The 27,001-nt window shown below is 47.0% G+C and overlaps 1 protein-coding gene across 9 annotated transcripts in view; it reads left to right on the top strand.

Moving 5' to 3' along the window:
• The window catches only part of MICAL2 (microtubule associated monooxygenase, calponin and LIM domain containing 2), a 223,359-nt gene that overhangs the window by 147,158 nt on the left and 49,200 nt on the right, over nucleotides 1-27,001 (top strand). For all 9 annotated transcript variants that reach the window (XR_016393816.1, XR_016393817.1, XM_089915154.1 and 6 more), the window contains 5 exons: nucleotides 4,471-4,651; nucleotides 6,115-6,302; nucleotides 11,225-11,299; nucleotides 15,987-16,117; nucleotides 17,337-18,678. Coding sequence is in view for 7 of the 9 variants with exons in the window: in XM_089915154.1 (XP_089771280.1) it covers nucleotides 4,471-4,651; nucleotides 6,115-6,302; nucleotides 11,225-11,299; nucleotides 15,987-16,117; nucleotides 17,337-18,678 (1,917 nt within the window). In the remaining 2 variants the exon portion in view is untranslated. The remainder of the gene's footprint in view (nucleotides 1-4,470; nucleotides 4,652-6,114; nucleotides 6,303-11,224; nucleotides 11,300-15,986; nucleotides 16,118-17,336; nucleotides 18,679-27,001) is intronic.

The following is a 27,001-nucleotide window of genomic DNA, read 5'->3' as shown; positions in this document are numbered from 1 at the left end:
CTCTCTTGCGAACTGGTTTCCTACTAAGTTTGACCGTTAGGACGCACGAGTGGGAGAGTGCAGGGTGGAATCGAGGGAGAAGCCAGGGTAGTCCTCCTGCCCCTCTGCATCCTGGGCAGTGCTGTGTCTTTTTTGTGGTACCCGCCTCCTACTGCATGGCCCTGGCCTCTGGACCCATAGCACCAGCTCCTTCCGGTGTCCCCCTAGCCAGTGGCTTCCTGCCATTACTCATCTCTGGGTTGCCTCACGTTCCCCATTTGGCTTTTCAACTCATCCAACACCATCGTTATTAGCTTCCTATATTAACTTTACTCTGTTGAACTCCCTGGCTTGGGTTCTATTTTCCTGACTGATAAACTTAGTTCCGTTGCTCTTGTTAAACTTTCTTCTTTCAGGAGAACTGTGGGCAAGACAGCAGAGGGAGCTTTTCCAAGCCCAGAGGCAAAAGTGGCTCTGGCAGTTAGGAGCTGTGTGACCCCGGACAAGTGAGATAACACCTCTGAGCTTCGGTTTCCTCATCTGTAAAATGGGCTTAATAACTGTATATAGGAGAACATGTTTTGTTGTCTCCCTGGGTTCTGGGGGAGAGTGGAAGGGTCTCCAGACTTGGGGAGAAAACAGGAACAAGTTCACCAGCAGAAATGGGGCTCCATTTCACCATTCAAGGCCCTTCCTGGTTTGATGTCAAAGCAATCATTTCCCGCTCGTTTGACCAGTTTCCCACTGGTTTTCCCCTTTCTGTACCCTTTTGCCCTCCAGTCACATGGACTTATTTTCCGTTCCCATGCAGTTGGCAGTGCTTTCCCACTTTTCTCTTGCTCCCAGGGGTCTGCCACCTCCCTTCCCTGTTCAAATCCTACTCATCCTCAAGCCCCATTAAAACGGTGCCTTCTACCCGAAGTCTTTACTGCATGGAAGTCAGATCTCCCTCCCCTCCCACGTCGTCTTGGCCTCACTCTTTGTGGTCTACCTTCTAATGCAGACATTTGTGAACAGACCTCCTTTCCCCTGTGGGGCAGAAAGAGACCCTTGAAGGCAGAAGGAGACCCATGGCTGATTTATCTCCAAATCCCCAGCACAAGCCTGGATCAGAGGAGGGCACAGTAGCTTCTGTTGACCCTATAAGTATCTGTGCACAGAGCTCACAGGCACATACACCTATACTCAGATATAAACCAGGTATAGAGCCAGGTCTCTACTACAGCAATTCTGTGTAACAAGCCTCCCAAATCTTAGTAGCTTGTAACATCATTTTTCTTGCTCATGGGTCTGTGGGTTGGCTGAGTGGCTCTGCTTCAGGCTGCAGGTGTAAGGGTGACCTGGGCTCTCATGGGATCGGCTAGACCATAGGTTGGCTCCAGATCTGTTCCGTGTGCCCACAGTCGGGGACCTAGGCTGCTGAAGGGGCAGCAGCCATCTGGGACGAGCTCTTCTCATGGCCAGTGAGCAGGAGTGCGAGTGGACTAGGCAAACAGCAAGGTCGTTGAAAGCCGCTGTTACACCCACTGATTTCCACTGGTCAAAGTAAGTCTCACGGCCAAGCCTCATGTCAGCTGAGCAGGGAAGCTCACCCCATCTGCTCCAGTGGGAAGGACCGCAAGGTCACAGGACAAACCACAACTCTGTTATGGGGAGGAAGTGAAGAACTGGGGACGTCTTCCAGTCCAAACTCCCAGAATCATGGCCACGTGCATTGCTGTCCATTTGTGGCTTGGTTGTGCTCACAGACATACAGACTGGTCCCCATCCTTTGATGAAATGTCCGACTGAGTGCTGGTGTCTTAACCTCTCTGTTCACCTGTTTTCTCAGCAGCAAAATGGGGATAATACTACTTTTCTCAGAAGCTTGTGTGGAATTTAATAGATTTATTACATGTTAAGCACTTAAATAATCCTTGATAAAAGTACTCAATAAAAGTAACCTGCTGCCATTATTATAACTACACAGTCAAGCATCCAGTTATAATACCTGCTCCCCAAATGCTCCTCCTCTGTCCACAGCCGCCCCAGTGCAAAAGGGTGCATACATGTCCTCGCAGCAAGCATGCACTGTACCAGGGCTTGCAAACTGGCAAACCACTGGCTGCATCTGGCTGTAGACGTGTTGCGTTGGACCTGTATGTATAGTATTTTAAAATGTGAGGCATTGCACATAAAAATCAAAATTTCTCGAGTTACCTTTGCAGATGAAAGAGTAGATAACATCTCCCAGAAAGAGTGTGTGAGGTGAAAAAAATGACAGGGCCCAGGTAGAAGCATGAAGAACCCAGGACTTAAGTGTTGGCTAGAAGTCGGGATGGCTGAGATGGAACGGTCAGCTAGGCAGGGAGAGGAAGCGTCCCTGGGAGCAGGGAGGGCTCAGGACAAGAGCTGCAGGAGGACCCCAAAGCCTTGTGAATTGGATTTAGCAACAACAAGGAGGGCACTAGGGACTTTGTTGGGGGCAGTTCGGGTAGTGGAGGCATAAGCAGGATTATAGAGGATTGAGGAGTGAGTGATGGGAGGTGAGGAAGTGGAGAAAGTGAGTGCAGCAAAGTCTTCCCAGAAGATTGGCTGGGAAGGAGGAAGAAGAGTTGGCTGGGGAGTGGGGGGAGGGGGGAACTGGGATTAAAAATGGTCTTCTTAAAACCGGAGAGGTTTCAGCATATGTTAATACTGATGGAAAAGATCCAGTAGACAAAGAATTAATGACACAGGGAAGAGGAGATAATGGTCCTTAACTGGGGCAGGGGGGCAGGGGGGGGCGGTGTAGGAGGAGCCAAGTTCAGGTGCAATGTCAGCCTTAGAGAGGAGAAAGAACTCCTACCCCGCTGTGACCAGAGAAGGGGTCATGGAGCCAGTTAGTGGCCGAGAGGGATCTGGGACTTGGGCTGCCTGTCTTGCTCATTTATTCATTCATTGATTCATTGATTCATTTAACAGGTATTTATTATTGAGCATCTACTCTTCACCAGGCACCATTCTAGCAAGAAATGAAAGAGGCGAAAATCACTGCTTTTATTCTAGGCACGGGAGAGAAATAACAAACAAAATAAATGGGAAGAGTGTATAGTTTATTAGAAGGTGTGACGTGCTATGAATAAAAATAAAGAGGAAAGCGCTGAGGGTGTGGGTTGCAGTTTCAGGAGGCTGGTCAGGGTCACCTCCTTGAGAAGGCAACAAAGGTTTGAAGGAGGCGGGTGAGCGAGCCCTGCCCTCTGGGGGCAGCGTCTCCAAGGAAGAGGCAAGAGCCTCTGAGCCGGGGCTGAGATGGGGGGCGTGATGCGTGCGGAGGGACAGCACAGTGGTCACGTGGTCAGAGCAGAGAGCCGGGGACAGCACTGGGAGATGAGGTCACAGGGGCCCTGGAGGATTGTGACAGTGGGTGGCGTGATCTGACTTCCATGTTAACAGGCACTTGGTAGCTGTGTTGAGAATAGACTGAGGGGTGGGGCATGGCCAGAGGGAAAGCAGGGAGACCAGTAGAGGCCGTTTCTGTAACCCAGACAAGAGGTGATGGTGGCTGGGGCCAGGGTGGCAGCAGAGGAGGTGGTGACAGGTGCCTGGATTCCTGACGTATTTTAAGGTAGAGCCAACTGGATTTGCTGATAGCTTGAGTGAAGAGTGAAAGAACTAAAGGAGTCAAGGATAACACTGAAGTGTTGCCTGGAGCAACCTGAAGGCCCAAGTTGCCATTTACCAAGATGGGAGGGCCATGCGGGAGGCAGGCCTGGGGAGAGGCAGAGATGGAGAATTCCATGGGCATGAGCGTGATGTGTCTACTGGACATCCACCTGGAGATGCCAAGTAAGCGGTGGCGTATACACGTCTAGATTCAGGGGAATGTCCAGGCTGGAGAGAGAGATGTGTGAGTCATTGTTGTCTAGGGTTATTTAAGGCTGAAACCAGATGAGATCATCAAGGACATGAGTGGAGATGAGAAGAGAAGAGGTTCAAAGACAGTCCTGGGACCTTCCAGTGCTGAGAGGTCACGGGGTGGGGCGGGGGCAACCAGTGAAAGAAACAAAGGGAGAAGGAGGTAGCCAGTGGGGAGGAGGGAGCCAGGCTGTGCTGTCCTGGAAGCTGAGAGAAGGGCTGTTTCTAGAAGGAAGGAGTGATCAGCGGGGTCAGAGGCTTCTGGTGTGTCAAGTAAGATGAGAAATGAGAAGTTACCACTGGGTTTAGTGATACATTGGACATTGTGATTCTGGTAACAGCAACGCAGAGGCTGGTGGACCTGGGGTGGGACCTATGGACATTTCAGACCCTCCTTTACTCTTAAGTCGGACAGTGTGTATGTTCGTGCCCTGCACACAAGACATGTGCTCTAAATGCTGGGGTGTCCGGTGGGCTAAGTGGTGGGGATCCAGTGATGGCACGGTGGATGAGGTCCATCTTAGAGTGTCCACCCAAGCCTCTGGAGGAAGGGCAGGTGCCCTGTGGGGCGGTCCATTCCCACCATCTCTCTAGACCCTCTTCTCCTCTCAACAGATGAACCAACCTCCCCCAAGAAGCCCAAGAGTGTCCCGGAGCTCGAGCACGGGGATGTGGCTGGTGGAGTCGCCTCCCCCCTGCCCTCTGAGTGGACGTCAGTGAGGATCAGCCCCGGGGAGGAAGTGGTTGGGCAGGACGTGCTGGCTGTGCGTGTCCTGGTCACCAGTGACGACAGCAGGTACGTTCCTGCTGCTGCAGGACGGGGGCAGGATGGGTTGGGCAAGGGGACAGCATTCGGGAGCTGGTCTTACCCCCACTCACTTGCAGTGTGACCTCTCTGTGCCTCCATTTCCCCATCTGTAAGATGGGATAATCCGTAGGGAGTTGTCAGGATCGAAGAATTAACATGTCAAGGGTGTAGAACAACCCAAAGAAGCTTAAGTAACAAAGGCAAATATGTTGGATCTACAACCATCCACAGAGAGGCCCGTATGTGGAACTCTTGGCTGCTGGGGGCCTCAGCCTACATCCATAGATTCATGTCCACATATCAAGATTTCAAGGTTGGGCTCCAACTGGTACTAACATTACATTAGGGCTAATCGATGGGCTGGCCTGGGGTGCTGTTGTGAGTGGCAGGCTTGGGCAGGCTGATGGACAGATGGCCCACCAAAGCTCACAGATGGACAAGGGGTGGTGCCCTCACACAAAGAAGCATGCTGGACATAGAGAGGAAGAGGGAGAGAGAAAGAGAGAAAAATATATATATTCATGAAAATGTCACTAGCCAATAGGTTCTGTGCTTCCCCACCCCAGGATTGTGCTGTGCTGACCCCACTACCTAGGACACCCCGCTTCCACTCCCACACCACCTGAATTCCTGATGGCTATTTCAGACCCAGGTTAAATATCCCCCCACGCATTCTTTTCTGTAGTCTTTTCCATTCCCTCATCTATTCCCAAGGGAAGCAAGCATTTAAATGCCTGACGTTTTAGGCCCAAGTCCTAATGATGAGCTCATTTTACCCCAGAGAGCTTAGGAGTCCCGCTCGGGGACGGTGAAGATGAGAGGACCAGCCTTCACATGAATACTTCATTGTACATCTCTGGGCCTCTTTCACCTGCTCTGATCTGAACTTGCCTGCATTCGCATGCTAGGGCTGCCATGAAGAACCACAGACGGGTGGCTTAAACAGCAGAGATTTATTTTCTCACGGTGCTAGAAGTTCAAGATCAAGGTGTCAGCAGGGTTGGTTCCTTCTGAGGACCATGAGGGAAGATTCTGTTCCAGGCCCCTCTCCTCAGCTTGTAGATGGCGGTCTTCTCGTTTATGTGGCATTTTCCTTGTACGTATGCCTGTGTCTAAATTTCCTTGTAAGGAAAATTGTAAGGACACCAGTCAGATTGGATTAGCGCCCACCCTAATGACCTCATTGTAATCTAATTACCTCTTTAAAGACCTGTTTCTCAAAGCAGTCACATTCTGAGGTACTAGGCGTTAGGACTTCATGTGAATTTGGGGGGCGGGGCACGGGTCAGCCCATAACAAAGCCAGAGACTGGGTGCCAGGCATAGAGGTAACTAACCCATGGCCCTTGCCCTAGAAGCCCTTTGCCTGCTGGAGGGCAGCGACGGGCAGGGCACAGTGCGGCCGGGATGGCAGGCCTCCTCGCTCACCTGCTCTTTCCTTCCTCCTCCCAGCTCGGACGAAGAAGCGGACCGTGGTGGCAGTGAGGCCTCCAGTGCAGTGCCCTGGGACGAAAGACCCCGGCGACAGGGACCCCGACCCTCACCCCTCCTGAAGCCCCTCGTCCAGCACAGCTCCCTGAGGGATGCCCTGCCCAGGGCAATCTCTCCACATGGCCTCGAGGAGCCTGAAGCTCTGCATGGTGAGCAGAGGACCTGCCTGGGCGGGACAGACAGACGGGCTTGCGTGATCCTGGGACACGGGGGTGGAAGGGGAGAGGGGGGACAGGGACCCCCATGGACGGTTTTTCCTCATGGAGGACCACGTGACAGTAGGCCTGGCCCTCAGGCTCAGAGGCAGTGGAGCTGGGACCTTTGGGGGCCGGGGTACAAGTCGGGGTGAGGGGACTGGACCCAGGCCCAGCCTCCCTCTCCATGGGCAGCTTTGGAATCTCAAGTGGGAAGGAGGCAGAGGGGGCTGGCTGGCTATGTGTCACAGGCAGAGATAAGGGGGCCCCAGGACCCTTTTTCCTGGAGCAGCGTCCTCTGTGAATATCTGTGAGGGGCCCTCTGGCATTCCATAGCCCGTGAGGGAAAAGGAGCCGGGCTCAGCTGCTGTTGGACCACACACATCTCCGAGCAGCACAGTTTCTCTGGTGCCACCAGGGGGCAGCACAGGGCCACTACCAGTGCTTGGTGACTTGTGGAATGCGCTGTAACAAATGCCGCATCACTGAGTACCTGTATTGGCCAGGGCTTTCCCTGTACATGGCCCCATTTAATCCTCAGGATGACCATGTGAGGTAAGTAGCATGAAGCCCATTTTACAGGTGTTCAAATGGACTGTTTCCCCAAGGACTCACACAGCTTAGTAAGTGGTGTGGCCCAGTGCTGGGTGCTGCACACCCAAAGGAGTCATTGTCTTTAGCATTCCGGCTTGTTTTGATAAAGGGCCTTGAATTGAATGTTTTGATTTAGTCAAGGGCAACTAGTGACCTGTGGGTGGGAAGAGACAGGCTAATAGCAGCTTGCCGTCATCAGGACCAATGGCCTTAGCTGCCCGGGGAAAGCCGCAGCTCTACTTGTCCTGTGCTTCCCTCTGGTGGCCGAGAGCAGAACTTCCACATGAACCTAGAAATGTTCTTATGAGTGATGGCTTCACAGGAAGACCAGGGCTGGGGCCAGAATCCTGTAAACTCTGGATTTACCCTCTCATGTGAGCTGTTTTTAAAAAGGACAAATTGCCATTAAAACACATTTGCTAAGTACCATTTGTGGTGCTGTCCAGAGAGGCTTAGCACAGGCAGTGGACAGTCTTGGGTACTGCTGGCCTCTCCATCACCCTGGGCTCCAGCCTCCTCATTTATAGATACGAAGACTGCCCACCTTTCATCCCTTCCCTCCATTTCTCCTTTCTCCTCAACTTTCAGAGGATTTTAGGCAACTTACAAGAAAGACATAAAACAAAATTGTGTGTCTATATATATGAAAGATAAAAGCCTAAAGATATATACATGAAAGGGAAAACCAGTTTAGGAGGTATAGACCTCAGAGAGGCAGACCATGATCCTAAACAGTTGCTCTAGTGGAATCATAAATTTGATTCTGAGTTTTCTGGCAGCCAGAGTTCAAATGGAAACAGACAATTACTTCTGACTGTTGACGAGGAAAAAAATACATTGGTTTGCAGCGGGTCTCAGAGCCGGTACCACTTTTCCTAATGCTTCACCCTATGGAAATTTTCCAGCTCATGTCAAATAGATGATATTGAGAGGTGTGTTTGGTCGTGTCTTGAACAATGGGGTCTGCAGAAAATGAAGCCATAGTTTTCCCAAGGCTGTTTCGTGCAGCATCCTTTGCTGGCAGGTGAGAGCATGACAGCAAAACATGACTCAGCTAGAGAACTTCTCCCAGGAGGATGGGGTTAGGTGGAGAGATCAAGGCAGTGTGGCCAAAGCATTTTGTTTGACAGTCCAGTTTAATTCCAGAATAAGAAACATGGTAGACAGAGAAGTGAATAGACCTCACGACTTTCAAGCAATCTTCTGTTGGTTTTATCTTTATCCATCATGATTTCCAACACTGCCAAGCAGACCACATTGTAAGGCTACAATCGCTGGCATAGTCTAAGCTCTGTGTTTCGTGTTGCTGGTTGTGGTGAGTCCATCACTTTACCAGATAGTGTAGGGTTAACATCATGTTGTGGGTGTCATGGAGCTTTGTTAATCACTATTTTCACCTGGATAAATGACTCAGAGGTTAGCCGAGGGCATGCTGAAAAAGACCAGGATGTTGCTTTAAAAAGATTCCTGGTTTGTACACCGTGCTCATAACAGCATTTTTCACAATTGCTGAAAGGAGAAATGACCCAAATGTCCATCAACAGGTGAATGGATAAACAAATTGTGCTATATCCACACAATGGAATGTTATTCAGCATTAAAAAGGAATGAAGTTGTGACACATGCTACAACATGGATGAAACTTGAAGTTACTATGCTAAGTGAACTCTGAACTAAGCCAGGACAAGTATTGTATGATCCCACTTCTATGAGGCACCCAGAATAGTCAAAGTCACAGAGGCAGAAAGTATAGAAAAGTGATAACCAGGGGCTGGGGGAAGAGGGTGGATGGGGATTATTGTTTAATGGGGACAGAGTTTCAGTGGGATGAAGAAGTTCCGGAGATGGATGGAATTAATGTTTGCACAACAACGTGAATGTACTTAATGCCATTCAACTCTATACTTAAGGGTGGTTACAATGGTGATTTTTATATTATATATGTTTTACCACCTTTGAAAAGACTCTGGGACTGCCACAGCTCATCAAGGAACGTATCCCCTCCTCAAAGTTCTTTAGCATAGAGCATGCCCACCATGATGGTTTAAAACAGAAACTGAGCCCTGTGTAATAGAGGCCATAGAAAATGCTCAGTAATGCTCCCCTAAAACACCTAGTTTAGTGGTTCGTAAAAATCCTGCTTAAGAGGCAGATTCCTAGGTTCCCTCCTTCAGAGATTCAGATGCCTTGGGTCTAGAGTGGGGACCAGTATCTGCGTTTATGGAAGCACCCCAGATGCCTCCAGGCAGGAGGGCCACGTCCTGCGCTTTGGGAATCGCAGAAGAGCAGCTTCCTAGAGGCCTGCTTGGATGCATTAGTTATAAAATGCACGCCTAGACAACTAAACGAATTGATCTAGTGCACTGGGTTCTTGGACATAAACCAGTTACAGTTAGGAGGGAATCTGCCCTCAGATTATTCTGATTTAGAAAAATCGGTATTTATCCATTTTTTTTCTGGCAATAATTTGATAACAGGATGGTCCAATGGCCTATGGAGGACATTTATTGTTAATAAAATGATGTCATCAGCACCCTGTGTCACAATACTTACCCTCTTACTCCTTTTGCAGAGAGTCATACACTAAGATCTCCAAAAGTACTCCCTTAAAACAAATGTAAACACATTAAATAAATATACTATAAACTAAAAAGAAGGGAACAGCCCTGCTTTACTCTGCTCAAAATTACCAGATCAAATCATGACTACCCACTCTATTGCTATTGTGGTAAAAATGTGTGCATGGACGCCCTATAAACACCAGTGATGGAAAACCTCTCATGAATTTTAACCATTTCTAATAAATCCCATTCCACAAAGTTAAGAGCCAAGGAGAAGCAGTAAGAGCTTCTGGCACTCTTCTGTGTTTCTTGAGTAATTTCTCCATTAGGTGATGAAGAGGTTAACTCTGGTCTGCAGGAATCAGCTGTGCTTGTTCCTTATGTAAAATATCCATGACTTGCACTTGGCAGGGGGAAGTGGCTCTACATTGTACATAGACTGTTCATGCTGCAGTGGGGAGACAGGGAGATGGCACCCTCACCTATCTGCATAGGCTCCTCCCCATCAAACCCGTGAGCTTGATTATGACAGCAGACCTGTGGGATGGGGAACCGCCAGACCAGACACACAAGGAGCAAAGCTCTCCAAATTGATAAGGGAGGGGAGCCAAGGAGCTCAGGAGCTGAAAGACCTCCTGCTGAGGAAAGGAAGCCCCCAGGTCGGGTGGACGCCTGTGCTCCACAGCCTGGCTGGTAAGAGCTGACAGCAGCTCTGAGCCCTGGCGGGGAGTGGAATCTAGGACTTCCTGCAGACAGAGGGCGGGCAGGGCCAGCTGTGTTCAAAGCTTCCCCACCCACTCTCCACGCCCACATCAGTCCTGCGGTCTTCCTTTCCTTCCACACCTCCTGGTCCCACGTGTGGGAGCCATTCAGGTGTGCCTTGCCCCGTCTTTCTCTCCGGCCGGCCGTGATGGAACCACCACGGAGACCTGGAGCCTGAGGCCAAATCTGAGGGCCCAGTGTGGGAACGGGGTACATTTACATCCCACTCGTAGGTCCCAAATGGCTAAGACCCATTTCTTCTGCCTGTGATGTTAATTTTGCTCAGCTGATTCTCAAGGCCCAGCTGGGCAAAGGGTCTTCATAACACAGCCCACGGCATCCTGCAAATGTGTTTCCATCGGAAGCAGGCCAAGAGGAGGGGTTGTGGCCATGGAGTGTCCAGGAGTTCAGTTAAAACTTGTTCCCAAAGGGTTTTGGGGGCTCTGGGGGTAAGGTAGAGAGAGGGTGGAGCTTTCTGCAGCTTCCAGGCTTCAATGAGAGCAGCTCTGGTTCATCTATGACACATTTGGGGCATTGATGTGAGACTTCAGCTCCAAAAGCTGCTCTGCTTAAAATGAACGTGTCATATATGCTTGTGTATATACAGACATATGTATATACATGTATGCATATAAACATGTATGCACACATGCTTATTAACGATGGGTGAGTTAAAATGATGGCTCATAATTTGAGATATTTTCTGAAAGAGGGCAGTACCTGGCCCATAGCAGGGTCTCAAAACAATTTGATGAGTGAATGAATGAAAAGTTGGAAGTATGTGTCATAGGGACAGGGAGGTTCTGTCTGAGGAAAGGAAGGGGCTCAGTCAACTATGACCATTAGTCTACTAACTTTTGGTAACTGGGCCATAAGAAAAAACTCCCTGTTTATCCTACCCGTTTAACAGACTCTTCCTCCCTCCCCATCTTCTCTCCCTCTTTCTTTTTCCCACCACAGTTCTGCAGAGGGCCAACAGCTTCCAGTTTCCAACTCCCAGCAAATACCAGAGCGGGAGAAGAAAATTCCAGTCGAGTGAGTCATGAGCTCCCTGGGGGGTGGGAGGGGGCAGGAGCTGTCTGATTAATTCCCAGGGGCAGCTGTTCTCACTCCTCACATGTCCTCTCTGAACTGGCCTCCTGGATGTGAGGGGCAAGGAAAGAAATGCACTGTTGGACTATTTCCACTGCTCACTAGAGGAAGCACTTTCCAAGGGATTTGCTACTTTTTCTTCTGCCTCCCCAGCTCCCCACTCTGGAGTCACAGGGCCTTAGAACTCTACAATTGCACTTGATAGGGACCTTAGCAGCCATCAGCTCCAATCTTCTTGAAACGCAGATGAGGAAACTGAGACCTGAGGGCTCTATACATTTTGACTCGGTACACTGGAGTTGGGCTGGGGGCATCAGCTTGACTTCGTGCAGTAGTGGGCAAAGCAGTGAAGGAATCCGAAGACACACACACACCGCACACACGCACATACACAAACGCACAAATACACACCGCGCTGCTCCTTTTTCTGAGCGGGTTATGGTCCCGCATCCCAGGGAAGAGCAGGTGGGTGAGGACCAGGGCCCGCGGCGGGTGCCAAGGCAGTGGACTCCCACTAGGGGGCGCAGTGACCGCGTGCCCGGTTGCGCAGCGTCCCAGGGCCAGCGTGTTCCTGGCGCTGCCCCAGTTACAGGGCAGAGATTCCATCTCTCCAATCCTGAGAGGGGGCAGGGTCTCTTCATCTGATCCCCAATCCATCGCTGCCTTCCACCTCCTCCTGCCCCCATGCTCCCTCTCCGGACCTTGCTGTAGGAGGGGTAGACCCAGGAAAACCTGGGGTTAGATGAAGGCTTCTTAAAAGAAACACTGGAGATGGAATAGCGTGCTAATTTAGTTGACTCCTGCCTGCTGAGTCAACGCTGACTCCTGGCCAGTGAGTCATTCTCTGCAACCCGTAGACCTGCGGCCCTTTTCACTCGGGCCAGGCTGGGACAATGGGCACTTCTGGAACAGGACCAGGGCACACCTGAGTCGGCCACTTCACCTGGGGACAACCTAAAATGACTCTTGAACCATTGTGTGATCCCAGGCAGCGAAGGCGAGGGGAAGGAGGGAATCACCGTTTACTGAAGGCCTGGGGCAGGGCTTTCCCACGTGTCTCATTTACTCCGCACCTCAGCCCCTCCCCAGTCATGGGAATTCTGCTTCTGTGGATGGGTCCATTTGGGTGCAGATTCCATCCAGTGCTTCCAGCCGACTTCACTGAGTGCCACCAGTGCAAGGGGCCCAGCCCCGCCCTCAAGAAGTTCCTGATCTGGAGTGAGAGCAGGGAGTCTGGCAGGGGACCCTCACAGCAGGGTGTGGGTGCTGGAGGAGGCACAGGAGAGAGGGGACTGCTAACCAGCGGCGTGGTTTCTCAGCTGTGTCTTCGGTTATCCCAGGAGTATCAGGCGTGGGTTCTCAAGTGCATGTAAAAGCTGGTATGAGGGCAGGCCTTGAGTTTAAATCATTTCTATGGGCTTAGTGCCTAGCATGAGCCTGGTGCAGAAGGGGCACCCAGTCCTTGCTTGCAGAACGAATGAATAAGTGGATGAATGAATGAACGAACAAACGAATGAACAAACTAAAGAACCAGGGACCAAGCTGGCTGAACTGAGTTGAACTCAGTGCAGGAACAAATAGAGAACGTGGGTTAGGCCTGAGCAGGCTGCAGCCCCTAGAGGGTGTTCCAAGACTTTGGGAGGATTTGAGTATTGCCTAAGCTCCAAGTTCTGGGGAGCTGCACCCTGGAATCCCAGTCTTTGTGAAAACCCTCAGAGCCATCTTTTTGGTCATCTTCATTTTGCCCAAAAGGAAACCCATTGGGCAAGGCTGGTCCTGTGGGAGGGAGCAGAGCTTGGGGCACACCATCTCCTCTATTCCTTCACTGCCCTGTTAAGGCTGGCTCTGGCCCCAACCCCAGGCAAGAGGATGGAGGGGGCTGCGTGCCTGCCCTTATCGCCCTCACCCAGCTGACCATATTCACCAGAATGACCTCTAGGATCAAGGGAAAGGCCTCCATTGCCAGAGGGCGCAGAGAAGAGGCAGCTGACCCAGGAGGGATATGGGAGGAGCTGTAATCCAGACCCTGATCTGTTCATCGACCTCCTTTGCACAATGGGACTGGAAGGGCCAGTGGCACCCAGGACTGAGGCTCCTGCAGAGGGCAGGGCAGACCTGGCTGGACCATGCTGAGGTTTCAAGCAAAACAAGAAAGGGCGAGAAGGACCTGAGTTGGTCAATGAGAACCAAGCCTGTGGGCCGTGAGTTAGAGGAATCCTGGCCAGGATGGATGTGCAACACCTCCTACCCCCCGGAACAGGTCAGCCGCTTAGCAGTGCCTTTATTGGACACCACTCATGTGCATGGGAGGAAGGGAAGGGGATGGAATTAATATTTAGCTAGCATGTGGCGTTTACTTTGTGCTTTGCACTGAGCACCTCTTTTTATCCCATTTTATTTCTTTAGCTTCCCCATGAAACAGCACTAGGGTTCCCATTTTTCAGATGAAACTGAGGGGCTATGTAACTCACTGTGTCAGGCGGCTGGTGTGGGTGTGACAGGGGTGGGGTCCCAGGCTCCCCTTTACCATCCTCTGAGGGAAGCCAAAGGCCTCAGGTGGGTGAGATTTCCCATCACCTGTCAGCTGGGCTCCGGCCTCCCCTTCCGTTCCTAGGCACTGCCCACCTCCCAGGCAGTGGCTTGAATGGCAGGTGTTTTGCTTCCCCCACCTCCTCAAGCCCCCTGCCCCCAATTTCTATCCTGAAGACAGTCTTGAGGCTCACGTGTGGAGAGAGATCCCACTTGCTGGGTGGGGTTGGGGATTAGACACAGGAGAGGGGGGCAGCTCCCAGGTCATGACCTTGAGAACCCCAAGGCTTTCCTATCAGCTTGGCTCCCAAGGTGTCCTGGCTCTGTGTCGCAGGGTTCCCGGATCGCTCCTCGGGGGAACAAAAAGGCAGTCTGTGGAGCTGAGGGGACTTTGGGACAAGTTCAGGAGTTTGATTCAGGAGGTGGCAGAGAGAGGAGAATGAGGGGGCCAGGAAAAGGAGGAGAAGGAATTCAGCAGGAATTTGGCAAGCTGAGGACAGGAAGCAAGGCAACAACTGGCTCACAACTTTTGCCTTTTTAGGCTCGAACCATCTAATCGGGGGCTGAGAAGGGGGTTCGGGTGACAGGCAGGCCGGCCAGCCGCCCCCACCCCCCCACCCAGTGTCAGCTCCTGGCAGCCAGTGGCCTTTGTCCCCAGCAGCTCCTTCCTGCCGCCCTCAGATCTGTTCCCCCAAGTTACCTTTTCCCCTGGAGCGCTTCCCTTGGGGAGCTTGCTGATGGTGTGTGTGGCCAGCTTTTCAGAGGCCGGGCCTGGGACGCAAGCTCTAACGTGCTTGCATTTGTAAGAGGAAAGCAGGACGGAGTACCGACAACCCCCTGTGTGGCTCCGCTGTGCACACGGGTCTGGAAGGAACTCCTCTTGGAGTGAGGCCTGGGTTTAGCCTGGCCTGGGTGGGTCCCAGAGGAGGAACCTCTCAGCCAAAGCTTTGGGGAAACTGAGGCCAGGGGATTGTGTTTAGAAACAAGCTGAAATCTGAAGGCTGGACACCTTGGAGGGAAAGGGAAGTGGGTCAGCTGAGCAGCCAGAAGCAGGAAGTCTGACAGGAATGGGTCGTTAGAGACAGTGGTCCTGGGAAGTCTCTGCGGAACAGCCTTTATGTGCCAGGAAGGCTAACAGGAGAGCTGGCTGGGCTGAAGGGTCAGACATTGAGTGCGCAAATCCGGAAGTGAGGATGGTGTCTCCTGAATCCCTTTGAGGACCTATTATTGAAACGGTCCAAGAGGGAAGCAAAATGCTCGAGAGTTTAGATTAAGGTTACTGGCGGGGGTGGGGGGGATCTGTGTGCGCACGTGTGTGTGCACTCATGAGAGAGGGAATGAGGTTGATCTTATAGGCGACATCTGTCGGAATTCTGCTGTAACTAGACTAATTGGGTTCAGCTCCCACAGTTCAGGATGAGGCTCATCCTTGGCCCTGGCCACACTCCTTTCTCCCGTCGAGAAGGACAGCACATGCACTGGCTCTCATTTGTTCCCTGACCAACAGGAGCTTGGCACGAACCCCACTCCATATGCTTCAAATGATCTGATACTCGTTATAACCTCCCTCCCTTGTGTTCTCTTAAAATCTCAAACTAACCATCTCGTCTGAGAGCCCCGTGATACACATGTGGGAGGAAGAGCCCGTTTCCTTGGCAGTGACTGCCTTTCCTGTCTGTGCCCGTGGCGAATGGTCCAGCGTGCATCTTATGGGAAGAGGCCTCAGGTGGTTTATCGACTAAGTGATTTAATGCAGCCCCAGCTCCCCACCACGATGGGTCTAGGGCAAACCTTAGAGGTAGATGTCCGTTTCCCAGAAACACCCTGGAGACCCCTGTTCTAACTCTCGGGGACGTTCTCACGTGTGTGTGAGACACAGTGGTTCTTGGACTTTTCGTCCTGGGACCTACTTCCCCCACAGGAGCCTGACACTCCTGTTCTTCCAAGTCCCAAGCAGTGGGCTCCGGGGCCTCTGAATCTGTCTCTGGCATCTTCCTCCCTCTGACTCTATAGAGAGGAGCTTCACTGAAAACCTCCTCTTTTCCTGATAAAATAAGGAAGCTACAAGTCTGTAATGGAGAGCATGTTCTGTCCTTGGTAGATATGACACCAATGAACAACAAAAGACCTATGGCGCCTCCAAAGGAAGCTTCTCCTTCCCCTTCGCCTTCTCTGCCGTCTTCTTCTTCAGCTGGTGTCCCGCATGCTCTGGATAGTTTCTCCCCGCCTCAGGTAAGTGCCCTCAGGGCCCTGCACAGGCGTGAGGACGACAAGCTGCCTGTACTCCTCCCACTTCCACACTGAGCTCTGGATTCCCAGCACCCTTGGGTCACCCCAAGTGCACAGCCAGGGCCAGAGGGATGCTCTGTCAGGAGTCCACCCCACACCTCTTCACTCGTCCTTTCCACGAAAGTGCACCCTGCTCCTTCTCAGCCACGGAGGGCACAGCCACCTACTCGTTCAGCAGACTTTATAGGGCATGGGATCTGAGCTGGACTGTGGGATGCAGAGATGCTAGGGCTTGTGCTCTGCCCTTGAGGGCCTCACAGAGGGTGTAGAGGAGCTGGCAGCTGTAGGATGGCAGGCACAGAACGCAGGGTACCTTTGGTAGCAGCTGAGGACCTTGGAAGCAACACCCCCTTGAATAGAAAATGGCATCACCGAGACAGTCATGGTTGGACTCTTTCCTTCAATATGGGTTTATCAAGCCTCTATTACCTGCCAGACCTTGTTCTAGGCTCTGGGAAGTAGAAGATCCAAGACAGAAAAGTACATACTCTTGTGAAGCTCCCATGACCAGAGCTCTTGGCAGGGCACAGTCACTCCTTCTCAAGCCTTCTATATTCTCCCTTTGCCAAGGGCCAAGCTCCTGCATGCTAGAAATGGCTGCTTTCTCAGTGGTGAGAGGCATGAGTCAGGTTTTGAAGGGTCACTGGAAGATCCTAAAGGCTATCCTGCCACCACAGCTCCAAGCCAGAAGGGTAGCTGTCTATCCTTACCTTAATGGTCTCCAAAGAAGAAGCCTTGGTTTCTTGGTTGTTGGAGGAACATACCTATGGGTGGAATGTGCCCTTTAGTAGGGACCATGGCTGAGCTTCCTTATGTGCCTGGCCACCCACAGGGACCAGGCCAGCCGTCCCCTTACTGGCCCAGGAGCTTGTCAGTGACTTTGCTTTCCTTTCTGGCTTCCTACCCACCTAATCTAAGGCTCAGGAAAGACTTTGGTCAGTGATATAGGGGCTCTGGGCCAATTCCGGCCCATGCCAAGGCAGCCACTTAGAAGGAAGAGTGGCCCTCTGAAATCATCCTAGACAGAATTCTTTTTGACTTTGGGTATCCGAGATCTGGAGAGAGGAAGGGAGGGGGCTATAGACTGAGATGTGCGTTCCTCATATAAATAAGTGCTGGGAACTTCTAAAAATCACTGCTCCTTTTTGCCTATCCCTTCCAGGTGACAGTTTGCAACCCTCCTTCTCAGGTCTCGAGAGGTCATTTCAGTCCTTCCACCCCAAGCTTTCTGAGGCAAGCCAGAACCCAAGGACCATCCAAGGAAATCCCCCTGCATATCCCTCATGGCCAGGTGCTGGAGCAGACAGAATACTGTCTGGTGAGGCCTGGTGGAGACGGCCTCGAAAGCTCGAGGCCATCCGGCCCTGCAGAGATGGCTTCTGATGGGAGTCAGGAAGCAGAGGCCCCTCCTGTGGGTACCAGAAGCATCCACAGAGGCCCACACCCCATTGGAAGGAAGGACAGGTGCTCGCCAGACCAACAGCTGTCTCCCAGGGCTGGAGAGGACCCTGGAGAAGGGAGTACCAGACCCAGGACGGGAGAGGAGGGTAGGTCAGAGCTGGCAGAGGAGAAGAAGTCGGGCTTAAAGAAGCTGGTTCTCACTCGGGAGCAGAAGACTAGGTTGCTAGATTGGAATGACTCCAACCCTAAGAGCTTGCGCCTGGAAGCCAGGGTGCGACTTTCCCAGAAAAGCCCCGAGAGTGGCCGAGGAGGAGGTGTGCTGAAACCAGTCCGCCCCTTGCTGCTCCCTCGGGCAGTGAGAGAGACCTTACCAGCCCAGAGAGAGGCTCAGGAGAAGATGAGGACCCCAGCTGAACGGACTCCCAGGGAGCAAAGCGTGGCCCCGCCCAAGTCCCCGCTGCGGCTCATAGCCAACGCCATCCGGAGGTCCCTGGAGCCGCTCCTCCCCAATTCCGACAATGGGAGAAAGGCCTGGGCCAAGCCAGAGTCAAAGACTTTGCCCACCAGCCCACCCCACGCTTGCACTCGCTCATTCAGCCTTCGGAAAAGCAGCTCCAGTAAAGACTGGGACCAACGGTCCTCCAAGAGAGACATAGCGAGCAGGGCCTCAGCCTTCTTCTCCCTGGGCCCCCCAGCCGCCAGGGCTGCCCAGCCCTCAGCCCCGAGCCCTCCTGACCCTGCCCTCCGCACCCACAGTTTGCCCAACCAGTCATCCAAGACATTTCCTGCACTCGTGTCCCCACCCTGCAGCAAGATCGAAGATGTCCCCACCCTCCTGGAGAAAGTGAGTTTGCAAGAGACCGTCCCAGATGCTTCCAGGGATCCCAAGAAAAAGACCTCACTCTTTTCCTCCCTCAGACTCAAAGACAAATCTTTTGAGAGTTTCCTCCGAGAATCCAGACCAAGAAAGGACCTGCAAGACCTCTTCAGCAGCCCCAAGGGGAAGGTGCTGCCCATGGGCAATGCCCAGCCCCCAGAGAAGCTGGTCAATGGCACCTGTCTGGGGCAGGGGGTCCCTCCTCCTTCTCCAGAGAAAGATGCAAGTAAGTGGCTCTTTCCTAACAAAAGTCTACCGTTCATGCCAGGCAATTAGTTATTGGGTTAACAAGCAGGCATCTTTCATCTCTTTTTGCTTCTCAAATTAAATTCTGACAAAAGTAGGAAAACTTGAATTTAGAAAATTTGAAAAAAATCTGAAAAAATTAAATTTGAAATTACGTTCTAGAAGGTTTTGGAAGAGGCAAAGAATCAACCATAATTCCACTACTTTCCCACTCATTGACCATATGAATATTTTTCACTATTATACATAAAATTTTATCTTTTAAATCAATATTATATCATAGCTATTAAGACAGTTACCTCATAGTGTACATAAATGTGATATAATGGCTGTAGAATATTCTGTCTAGTGTTTATGTTATTATTTAATGAACTATTTTCTTATCGTTTAACACATATATATATGAATATATTTATATTTTATATATGGCATTGAATGAACATTTTTATGCATATAGCTTTTTCTCTCCTTTGAATTATATTTTTTTAGGATAGGTTCTAAGAAATGGAATTACTAGTTGAAAAGTGTGAGTTTTTTAAGATTCTTAACTGACACCGACAAATTGTTTTTTAAAAGAGAATTGTACGGGTAAAGACTATATAGGTTCTTTCTGTGTTATTTCTTAAAACGGCGTGTTGTAAATTTCAGTTAAAACAAGGGGAAGGTACCAGTTTATATTTCACCATTAATGAGAGTACCCTTTTCACCATACTGTTACCTGCATTCAGTATCATATTTTTTCAGTGTTGCTATTTTACTAGTCAAGAAAATGGTGTCTCTTTTAAACTGGTATTTTTTTTTATTACTAGCTTAAACACATTTATGTATATTTGACTACCAATGGGACCTAAGGCTTTTTTATATTTAAATCTGATTATAATTTTTCAAATTATAAAATTAATATATCAACAGATCAGAATAATTCAACAATAAGGAAATATTTTTAAAAAGTAACGTAATCTCTCATATCCTTAGAGACAGTGTAAACACTTACATAATTTCTTTTTTGTTGTTGTTATTTGTTTGATTGCTTTAAACAAACTGATTCTACCATCCCTATTGTTGAGAACTTTTTCTTTATTTCTTTAAACTTTAAAAAAATTTAACTTTTATTTTGGGATTTCAGTTTTCAAGCAAAAAATTATTTCTCTCTTTTGGTGCTTTACTCAAAAAGCTATACAGATTAACAAGAGACTTTATTTTTAGCCAATTCAGGATAAGCATGGACAGGCTGGTGTATAACTACACCCTTTTTATTACATCATAAAGTTTAATCATGCTGTGCATTTTTTGATAGATAATACATTCACATGGCTCAAAATAAAAGGGTACAAAAGGCACAAAATGAATAGTCCTATCTCCCATCCCTGTCCCTGTCTGTCCCGGAGCCGTCCAGGTCCTATCCCTGATGACAGATACTATTATCAGGTTCTTGGGCATTCTTCCAGACAAAATTTATGAATATATGAGAAAATTTACATATCATATTCTTTCTTTTTTGAACAAATAATAACATGCTAGCATATTGTACATACTTTTTTTGAACTTTTAATTTTATTTTGGAGATCATTCTGTGTTAGTACATAAAGAACTTTCTCCTTCATTTCATAGCTCCGTGGTATTCCATTGTGTAGATGTACCATAATTTACGTAGCCAGTCAGTCCCCTGTGATGGAAAGCTTAAGTATTTCAAAATTTTGTTATTGCAAACAGTGCTACAATAATGAAGAGCTTGGGCCATTTGGCATATGTGTGAATTTACCTCTAAGATAAATTCCTAGAAGTGGAAATGCTGGAACACAGTACATGTGAATTGAGAATTTTGATAGATATTGCCAAATTGTCCTCCATCAAAGTGGTGCTGCTTCACCCTCCCCAGCAGCAAAGTATGAGAGTGCTATTTCTACACTGCAGTGCGCTACCCAACTTTAAAAACAAATCTTTACCAGCCTGATTACAGCTTGAGCATCTCTTCATACATTGAAGAGTCATTTGTATTTCCTTTTCTGTGAGCTGTTGTTTCTGTCTTTATCTAGTTTTCTGTTGGGTTGTTGGTATTTTTCTTGATAATATGTAGGGACTCTTGAAAAAGGGAAACTTAGCTTTTTCCTTGTGATATAAATTACAAATACTTTTTCCAGCTTCTTGTTTGTGTTTAACTTTGTTTATGGTGATTTTTGCCACATAAAATTTTACTTTTATATAATAGTTGTAGCAATTTTCCATTTTATGGCTTCTGGGCTTTGTACAATATAATTCAGAAAGAACTTTTTCTAAGTTTATGGACAAAGTTTCTTATTTTTTTACATTTATATGTTTATACCAAGAAATTACCTTAGTATAAAATGTGAGCTATGGATCCAACCTTCTTTTTTTAGATGTCTCTTTGGTTATCCTAAAATAATTTAGTGAATATTCATCTTTTCTTCTCTTACGTGAGATGACATCTTTATCATATATCAGATTCCTGTACTTGGACTGATTTCCACACCATCTATTATATTCTATTGAGTTGTCTGTTATGTATCAGTTCCATACTATTTTGATTATTTTCCTTTATATATTTATATATTTAAAAAATTCTGTATTTTACCATCTGGTAGGAAGAGTATTTCATTATTGATCTTCTCTTTCAAAACTTTCCTGGCTCTTCTTGCTTCTTTGATATTCTATATGGACTGAGCATTAGCTTGCCTATGTACCCCCAAAATCCTGTGAGTACTTTTATGGGATTAAGTTTACAAACTAACTCGGTGAGAATTTACAGCCTTATGATATGAATTGCCTTTCCATTTGCCCATATCTTTTTTTGTGACCCTCTGGAATATTCTAAACTTTACATCATACAGATCTTGCATATTTATTGTTAATTTTATTATTAGATATGTTTGTTTTTGTTATAAATAAGATATTTTCCATTTTATCCTCCTACTATTGTGTATATGAAATTTATTGATTTCTGTATAGTAATTTTTGACCCATCCATTTTTACTAAATTCTCTTTGCTTGTAAATGTTTTTCAATGACTTCTCCTAGGTCCTCCCCAAATATACAGTCATAACATCTACAAATAATGATAATTTTACCTCTTGTTTTTAAGTTGTATAGCACTAACTTATTTTGTTTCCTAGTTTCTTTGGTTTCCACCATCTCTAGAACAATATTAAGGTAGTGATAATGGTTTCTATATTATATTCTGAACTTTAATGAGAATGCATCTCATTAAATGTTTTCCCATTTAAGCATGGTGCTGGCTTCTGGGTTGACCCAGATATATTTTGAGAAAATAGCCATCTAGTCCTGTTTTATTAAAAGTATTTTAAATCCTGAATGGATGTTGAATTTTATTAAATGTTAGCACAATTTGAGATGACTGCATGATTTTTGCTCCATAGTTTAATTAATAGTATGAATTATGTAATGGATTCACTGATACTGAACCATCCTTGTATTGCTGAAATAAATACCACTCAGTCATGGTGTCTTATTATTTAATATACTTTTCTGTTCTGTTTGCTGATATTTTATTTAAGATTTTTGCATCAAATTCATAGTGAGATTAGCCTTTAGTTTACTTACATCCTATTTTTATGACTTCTGTATGTGCTGATTAGAATAAGTTGGGGTAAATGTGTTTTCCTGATTTATTTTCCACGGAGGGCTGCATTCATTTATATTCATTAGGAAGTGGTGTGACTTCCTTAGCTTGGAACAGAATGGGAGTGCAGAATGGAATTAGGTTAAAGCTGACCAGCTCTGAAAATAGTGCCTGGACCCATCACATAGAAGAGCTTTGTGTTTCTGAGGTGTTCTTAAGTCAGTATCCTAAGAATGTAAAAATTTTACCTACCCTATCAGATAAGGCCCATTAGTTTCCTTGTATTTCCCTGCCCTCGTCCAGCCTACCAATCACAAATACACACACACACACACACACACACACACACACACACACACACACAGAGCTCACTTTACACTTAACTTCCTGCACACTTCCATGCAATGGAGAGAGAAAACAGTATTGAAACGGAGAGTGAGAAACTTTCAAAATTTATTCAAATGGAAATACCTCAGATTTACGATCACTTGAATAAAGAGCCAGCTGAAATTTAATTTTTCTCATTTTTGCAACACACCTTGCCAGGTCAATTATTGGTAAACATAAACTTCTCAGTGTCTTTTACTTGGGGGCATAAACTGACTTCAAGCACTTACCAGTGCCAATTTTATACCAACAATTTTAATGCTGATTATTGCTCCTCTATGTAATTAAACAAAGCACCCTGAGAACCTCTTTTTTAAAATTTTTGTGTAAAATATTTATTGCAGTATAAAATACATGCACAAATATTAAGTACAAAACTGATGAATTTTTGCAAAGTGCACATTTGTGTAATCACCTTGGAGATCAAGATATAGAACACTACCAGCATTCAGAAGACTCCCTCATGCTTCTTCCCAAATATATGTGCCACCCAACAAAAGTGCATACCATCTGACTTCTGTCATCTTAGATTATTTTTGCAATTTTTTGACTTTATAAATTTGAATCATTCAGTCTTGTGGTAGGCAAAATTCTGAGAGGACCCCATGCTGCCTGCCTCCCATGTTCTTGCCCTATGTACTCTCATCCTCTTGAGTGTGGTGGAATGTGAATATGGTGGATCTCACTCCTGTGCTTAGGGTGTGGGGTTTTGCAATTGTAATTAAGTTCCAAGACAACTGAGTTTGAGTTCATCAAAAGGGAAATGGGTAGGCCTAACGTAATCGGGTGAGCCCTTAACAAGGACTGGGCCCTTCCCGAAGTCAGAAATTCAAAGCATGAGAAAAACATGGTCCTGCTGGCCTCGAAGGAGTAACCTGTCATGCAGTGAGAGAACTTATGAGCAGGAGGCCTCTAGGAGCTACAACCAGCTGACAACCAGCAAGAAAACGGACTCCGTGTCCTACGACCACTAGGAACTGAATTCTGCCAACAATCTGAATGAGCTGGAAGAGAACCCTTAGCTGCAAATGAGACCCCAACCCAGTGGACACCTTGACTGCAGCTTTGGGAGACACTGAGCAGAGGACCCAGTGGAGCCAGGCCTGCACTTCTGACCTACATGACTATGAGATAATCAGTAGGTGCTCTTGTAAGCTGCTATGGTGTTCACTGCTCCCACAACAATAGAAAACTAATACAAGTGTGTGCTCTTTTGTGCCTGGCTTCTTTCACTAAACGATAAGGGGGATGTATCCATGTCCATATGCGTAGCAGTGGTTTCCTCTTTTCCGCCACCTCATTTTATTCGCTTGTATGAATATGACACTCTTTACTGGTGCATTCTGATGCTGGGCACTTAGGTTGTTTTCAGTTGTTTTTATTGTGAAGAATGCTGCTTTCAGCACCCTTATACATAGTGTTTCTGTTGGATATTGTCAAAGATAAACAAAGCCAGATACTAGTTAAAGTGGTAAGGACAGAGTTTAATTAGTAATTTATTGTTACAGTAGGTAAGAGAGTTCAGTATGAACTGAACTCAGCTTCGATTTTGCCAGAGGTGGCTGGGTGTTTGACAGGGAGAATGAGGGAATAGGGAGAGGGGTGAGTGGGGTCTCAGTAGAGTCAGGGAAGTGAAAAGTTCTACACGGTCGGTTAGTGTAAATGCTGGTTAGGTCAGCTGGGTCTGTTAGCTGGCAGTGATTGAAGTTAGGATTCTATCCTCCCCCAGAAACTGGGAGACTGAGGCCCTATCCTTCCTGATGATTGCATTTGAAAGGACTGGCTTTCTGGTCCTCCTGAGTGGTAGGAGATACATATACATCTCAAAGGGGCAGAAGAAGCATTGACAGTTGTAAGTCCTTTTTAGTAAAGGCTCTAAGAAAGTGTGGTCAGGAGCCTATAGACAGGTGTTGGCTAAAACAAACAGTAAATTCATTTGTCAGTCTTGAGTTTTCTCAGGCAGGTACTTTAAGGGGGATGGGGTCATCCTAGGGATGTGGCCTTGAACTGTTAGAAACTGCCAGTGTTTAAGTCTTTCAGTGTAGGAAGAAGAGGGTGGGCTAAACTATTTGTGTTGAGAGCCTAGTTGCTACGGGCCAAGTTTGAGGTCTAGTCGAGGGGGCTCAGGTGAGCTTGGCTAGAGTATGGGCGAAGAGAGAATCTCTGTCAGTACGTACCTGGGAGTGAATTGCTAGGTCCTGGGGTTAGGCGTGATTGGTTTGCTTTAGTAGGTACTGTCAAATGGTTTTCCAAAGTGGTTGTGCCAATGTATATACCCTCCAGCAGGAACTGAGAACTCCCCTTGACCTACACCCTTGAGAACACTCCATAGTTTCAGTTTTGTTTTGTTTTGTTGATGTCACCATTTTTATGGGCGTGTGGTGGTATCTTATGGTTTTAATTGGCATTTACCTGATAATGATGTTGCACTACTGTTCACATGCTTATGTAGATATTTTCTTGTATGATATCTCTATTCAAGTCTTTTGTCCATACTTTCATTATGTAGTCAGCCCTTTCCTTATTGGTTTGTAATCTGTGTAGATTCTGGATATAAGTCCTTTGTCAGATATATGTATATATAAAACATCTTCTCCCACTCTTCTGCTAACTTTTTCACTCTCTAAAGGTGTTTTTGATAAACAAAGGCACTTATTTTAATAAAGCCAAATTTATCAATATTTTTCCTTATTGTTGTTGATTTTTGCATCCTGTTTATGAGATCTTCCCTATCCTGAGGTCACAAAGATACTGTTGTGTGTTACCTTCTGGAATTGCACTGTCCAATAGGGTAGCCACTATTTCACACTTGAGATAGGGCTAGTGTGAGTAAGGAATTGAATTTTTAATTTTATTTATGTTAATGGATTTAAATTTTAAAACTGAAGCTGTATAAAATATTTTTCTATTCAACTCAACTTTTCTCTTTTGATAGGATTACATTTCACTTTAATTATTGAAAATGTATTGTCTAAACCAAGATGTACTCATTCCAAGAAGCTCTCATTGTCTGGTTCACAAAATGCCCCTGGCCAGATGCTCAGCATCAAAGACATAAGGGCCTTGAAAGTTCTAACAAGCCAGAAAAGGGTTGATGTTCCCCTCCGTGGAAAGTAGCACTGGCCTTCAACAGCACAGACATTCCCATTTGGTTAAGCCACAGCTTACCCTTGGGCTGGGAGTCCTTGTGGGGGAAAGTTGTAGATGTTTACAAATTCAAGCCCATGTTTAAAACCATTCAAGGGCTTCCCTGGTGGCACAGTGGTTAAGAATCCACCTGCCAATGCAGGGGACACGGGGTTGAGCCCTGGTCTGGGAAGATCCCACATGCTGCGAAGCAGCTAAGCCCATGCACCACAACTACTAAGCCTGTGCTCTGCAGCCTGTGGTCCGTAACAAGAAAAGCCCCCGCAATGAGAAGCCTGCTCACCGCAACAAAGCGTAGCCCCCGCTCACTGCAACTAGAGAAAGCCCGCGCACAGCAACAAAGACCCAACGCAGCCAAAAATAAATAAATAAATATTTAAAAATTTTTAAAAACCATTCAAATACTTCCAAAAATTAAAGTTATATCTGAAAACCATTTGTATGGTTCTTTCCATAAATTTCAAAGGTCAGTAACTATTATTTTGGTGCATATAGCGGGCTGTACCAAGTAATATCTCCCCTTTAGCATCCTGGCAAATCATCCCAGGTAAACTGGTTATTACTTCAGTCACTTATTTATCACCAGTGATGAGTTTCATTTTGGGAGCGCATGTAATTTTTATAAAATTTACCTTGTTTTCCACAAATCTTTTCTACAAATAAAGGAGCTATATATGAAAAAAAAAACCAAGAAACAAGATATGCTGTAAGTATAAAATATGCACCAGATTCTGAAGACTTAGTTTGAATGAAATAATGTAAAAGATCTCAATATTTTTATATTTGATTACACATTGAAATGATAATATTTTTGAAATTTGAGCTAAACATATGATTAAGACTAATTTCATCTGTCTGTTTTTACATTTTTTAATGTGGCTACTAGAAAATTATAAATGACATACATGGCTCATGTTGGATTTCTATTGTACAACACTGTTATAGAAGCTTTATTATTTTATCTTTCATAATTAAGTCTATGACCAACGTAGGATAGATTTTTGTATATTCTGTGAGGTAGGGTGAGTGTTTATTTTTTTTCCATGTTGTTATCCAGTTGATTCAGCAGCATTTATTTAAAAAGCCATCTCTTTCCCCCACTTCATTGCAGTGACACTTTTGTCATTAATGAGGCAGGTTCATTTTTGAACCTTCTATTCATTTCCACTGG

The sequence above is a fragment of the Delphinapterus leucas genome, chromosome 7, assembly GCF_059928025.1.
Source record: "Delphinapterus leucas isolate spDelLeu-1000000601 "Yukka" chromosome 7, BTC_Dleu_Yukka2, whole genome shotgun sequence".
NCBI classification, from domain to species: domain Eukaryota; kingdom Metazoa; phylum Chordata; class Mammalia; order Artiodactyla; family Monodontidae; genus Delphinapterus; species Delphinapterus leucas.
Note: the sequence above shows the minus strand (reverse complement) of the source record. Positions and strands in the feature narration are given on the sequence as shown.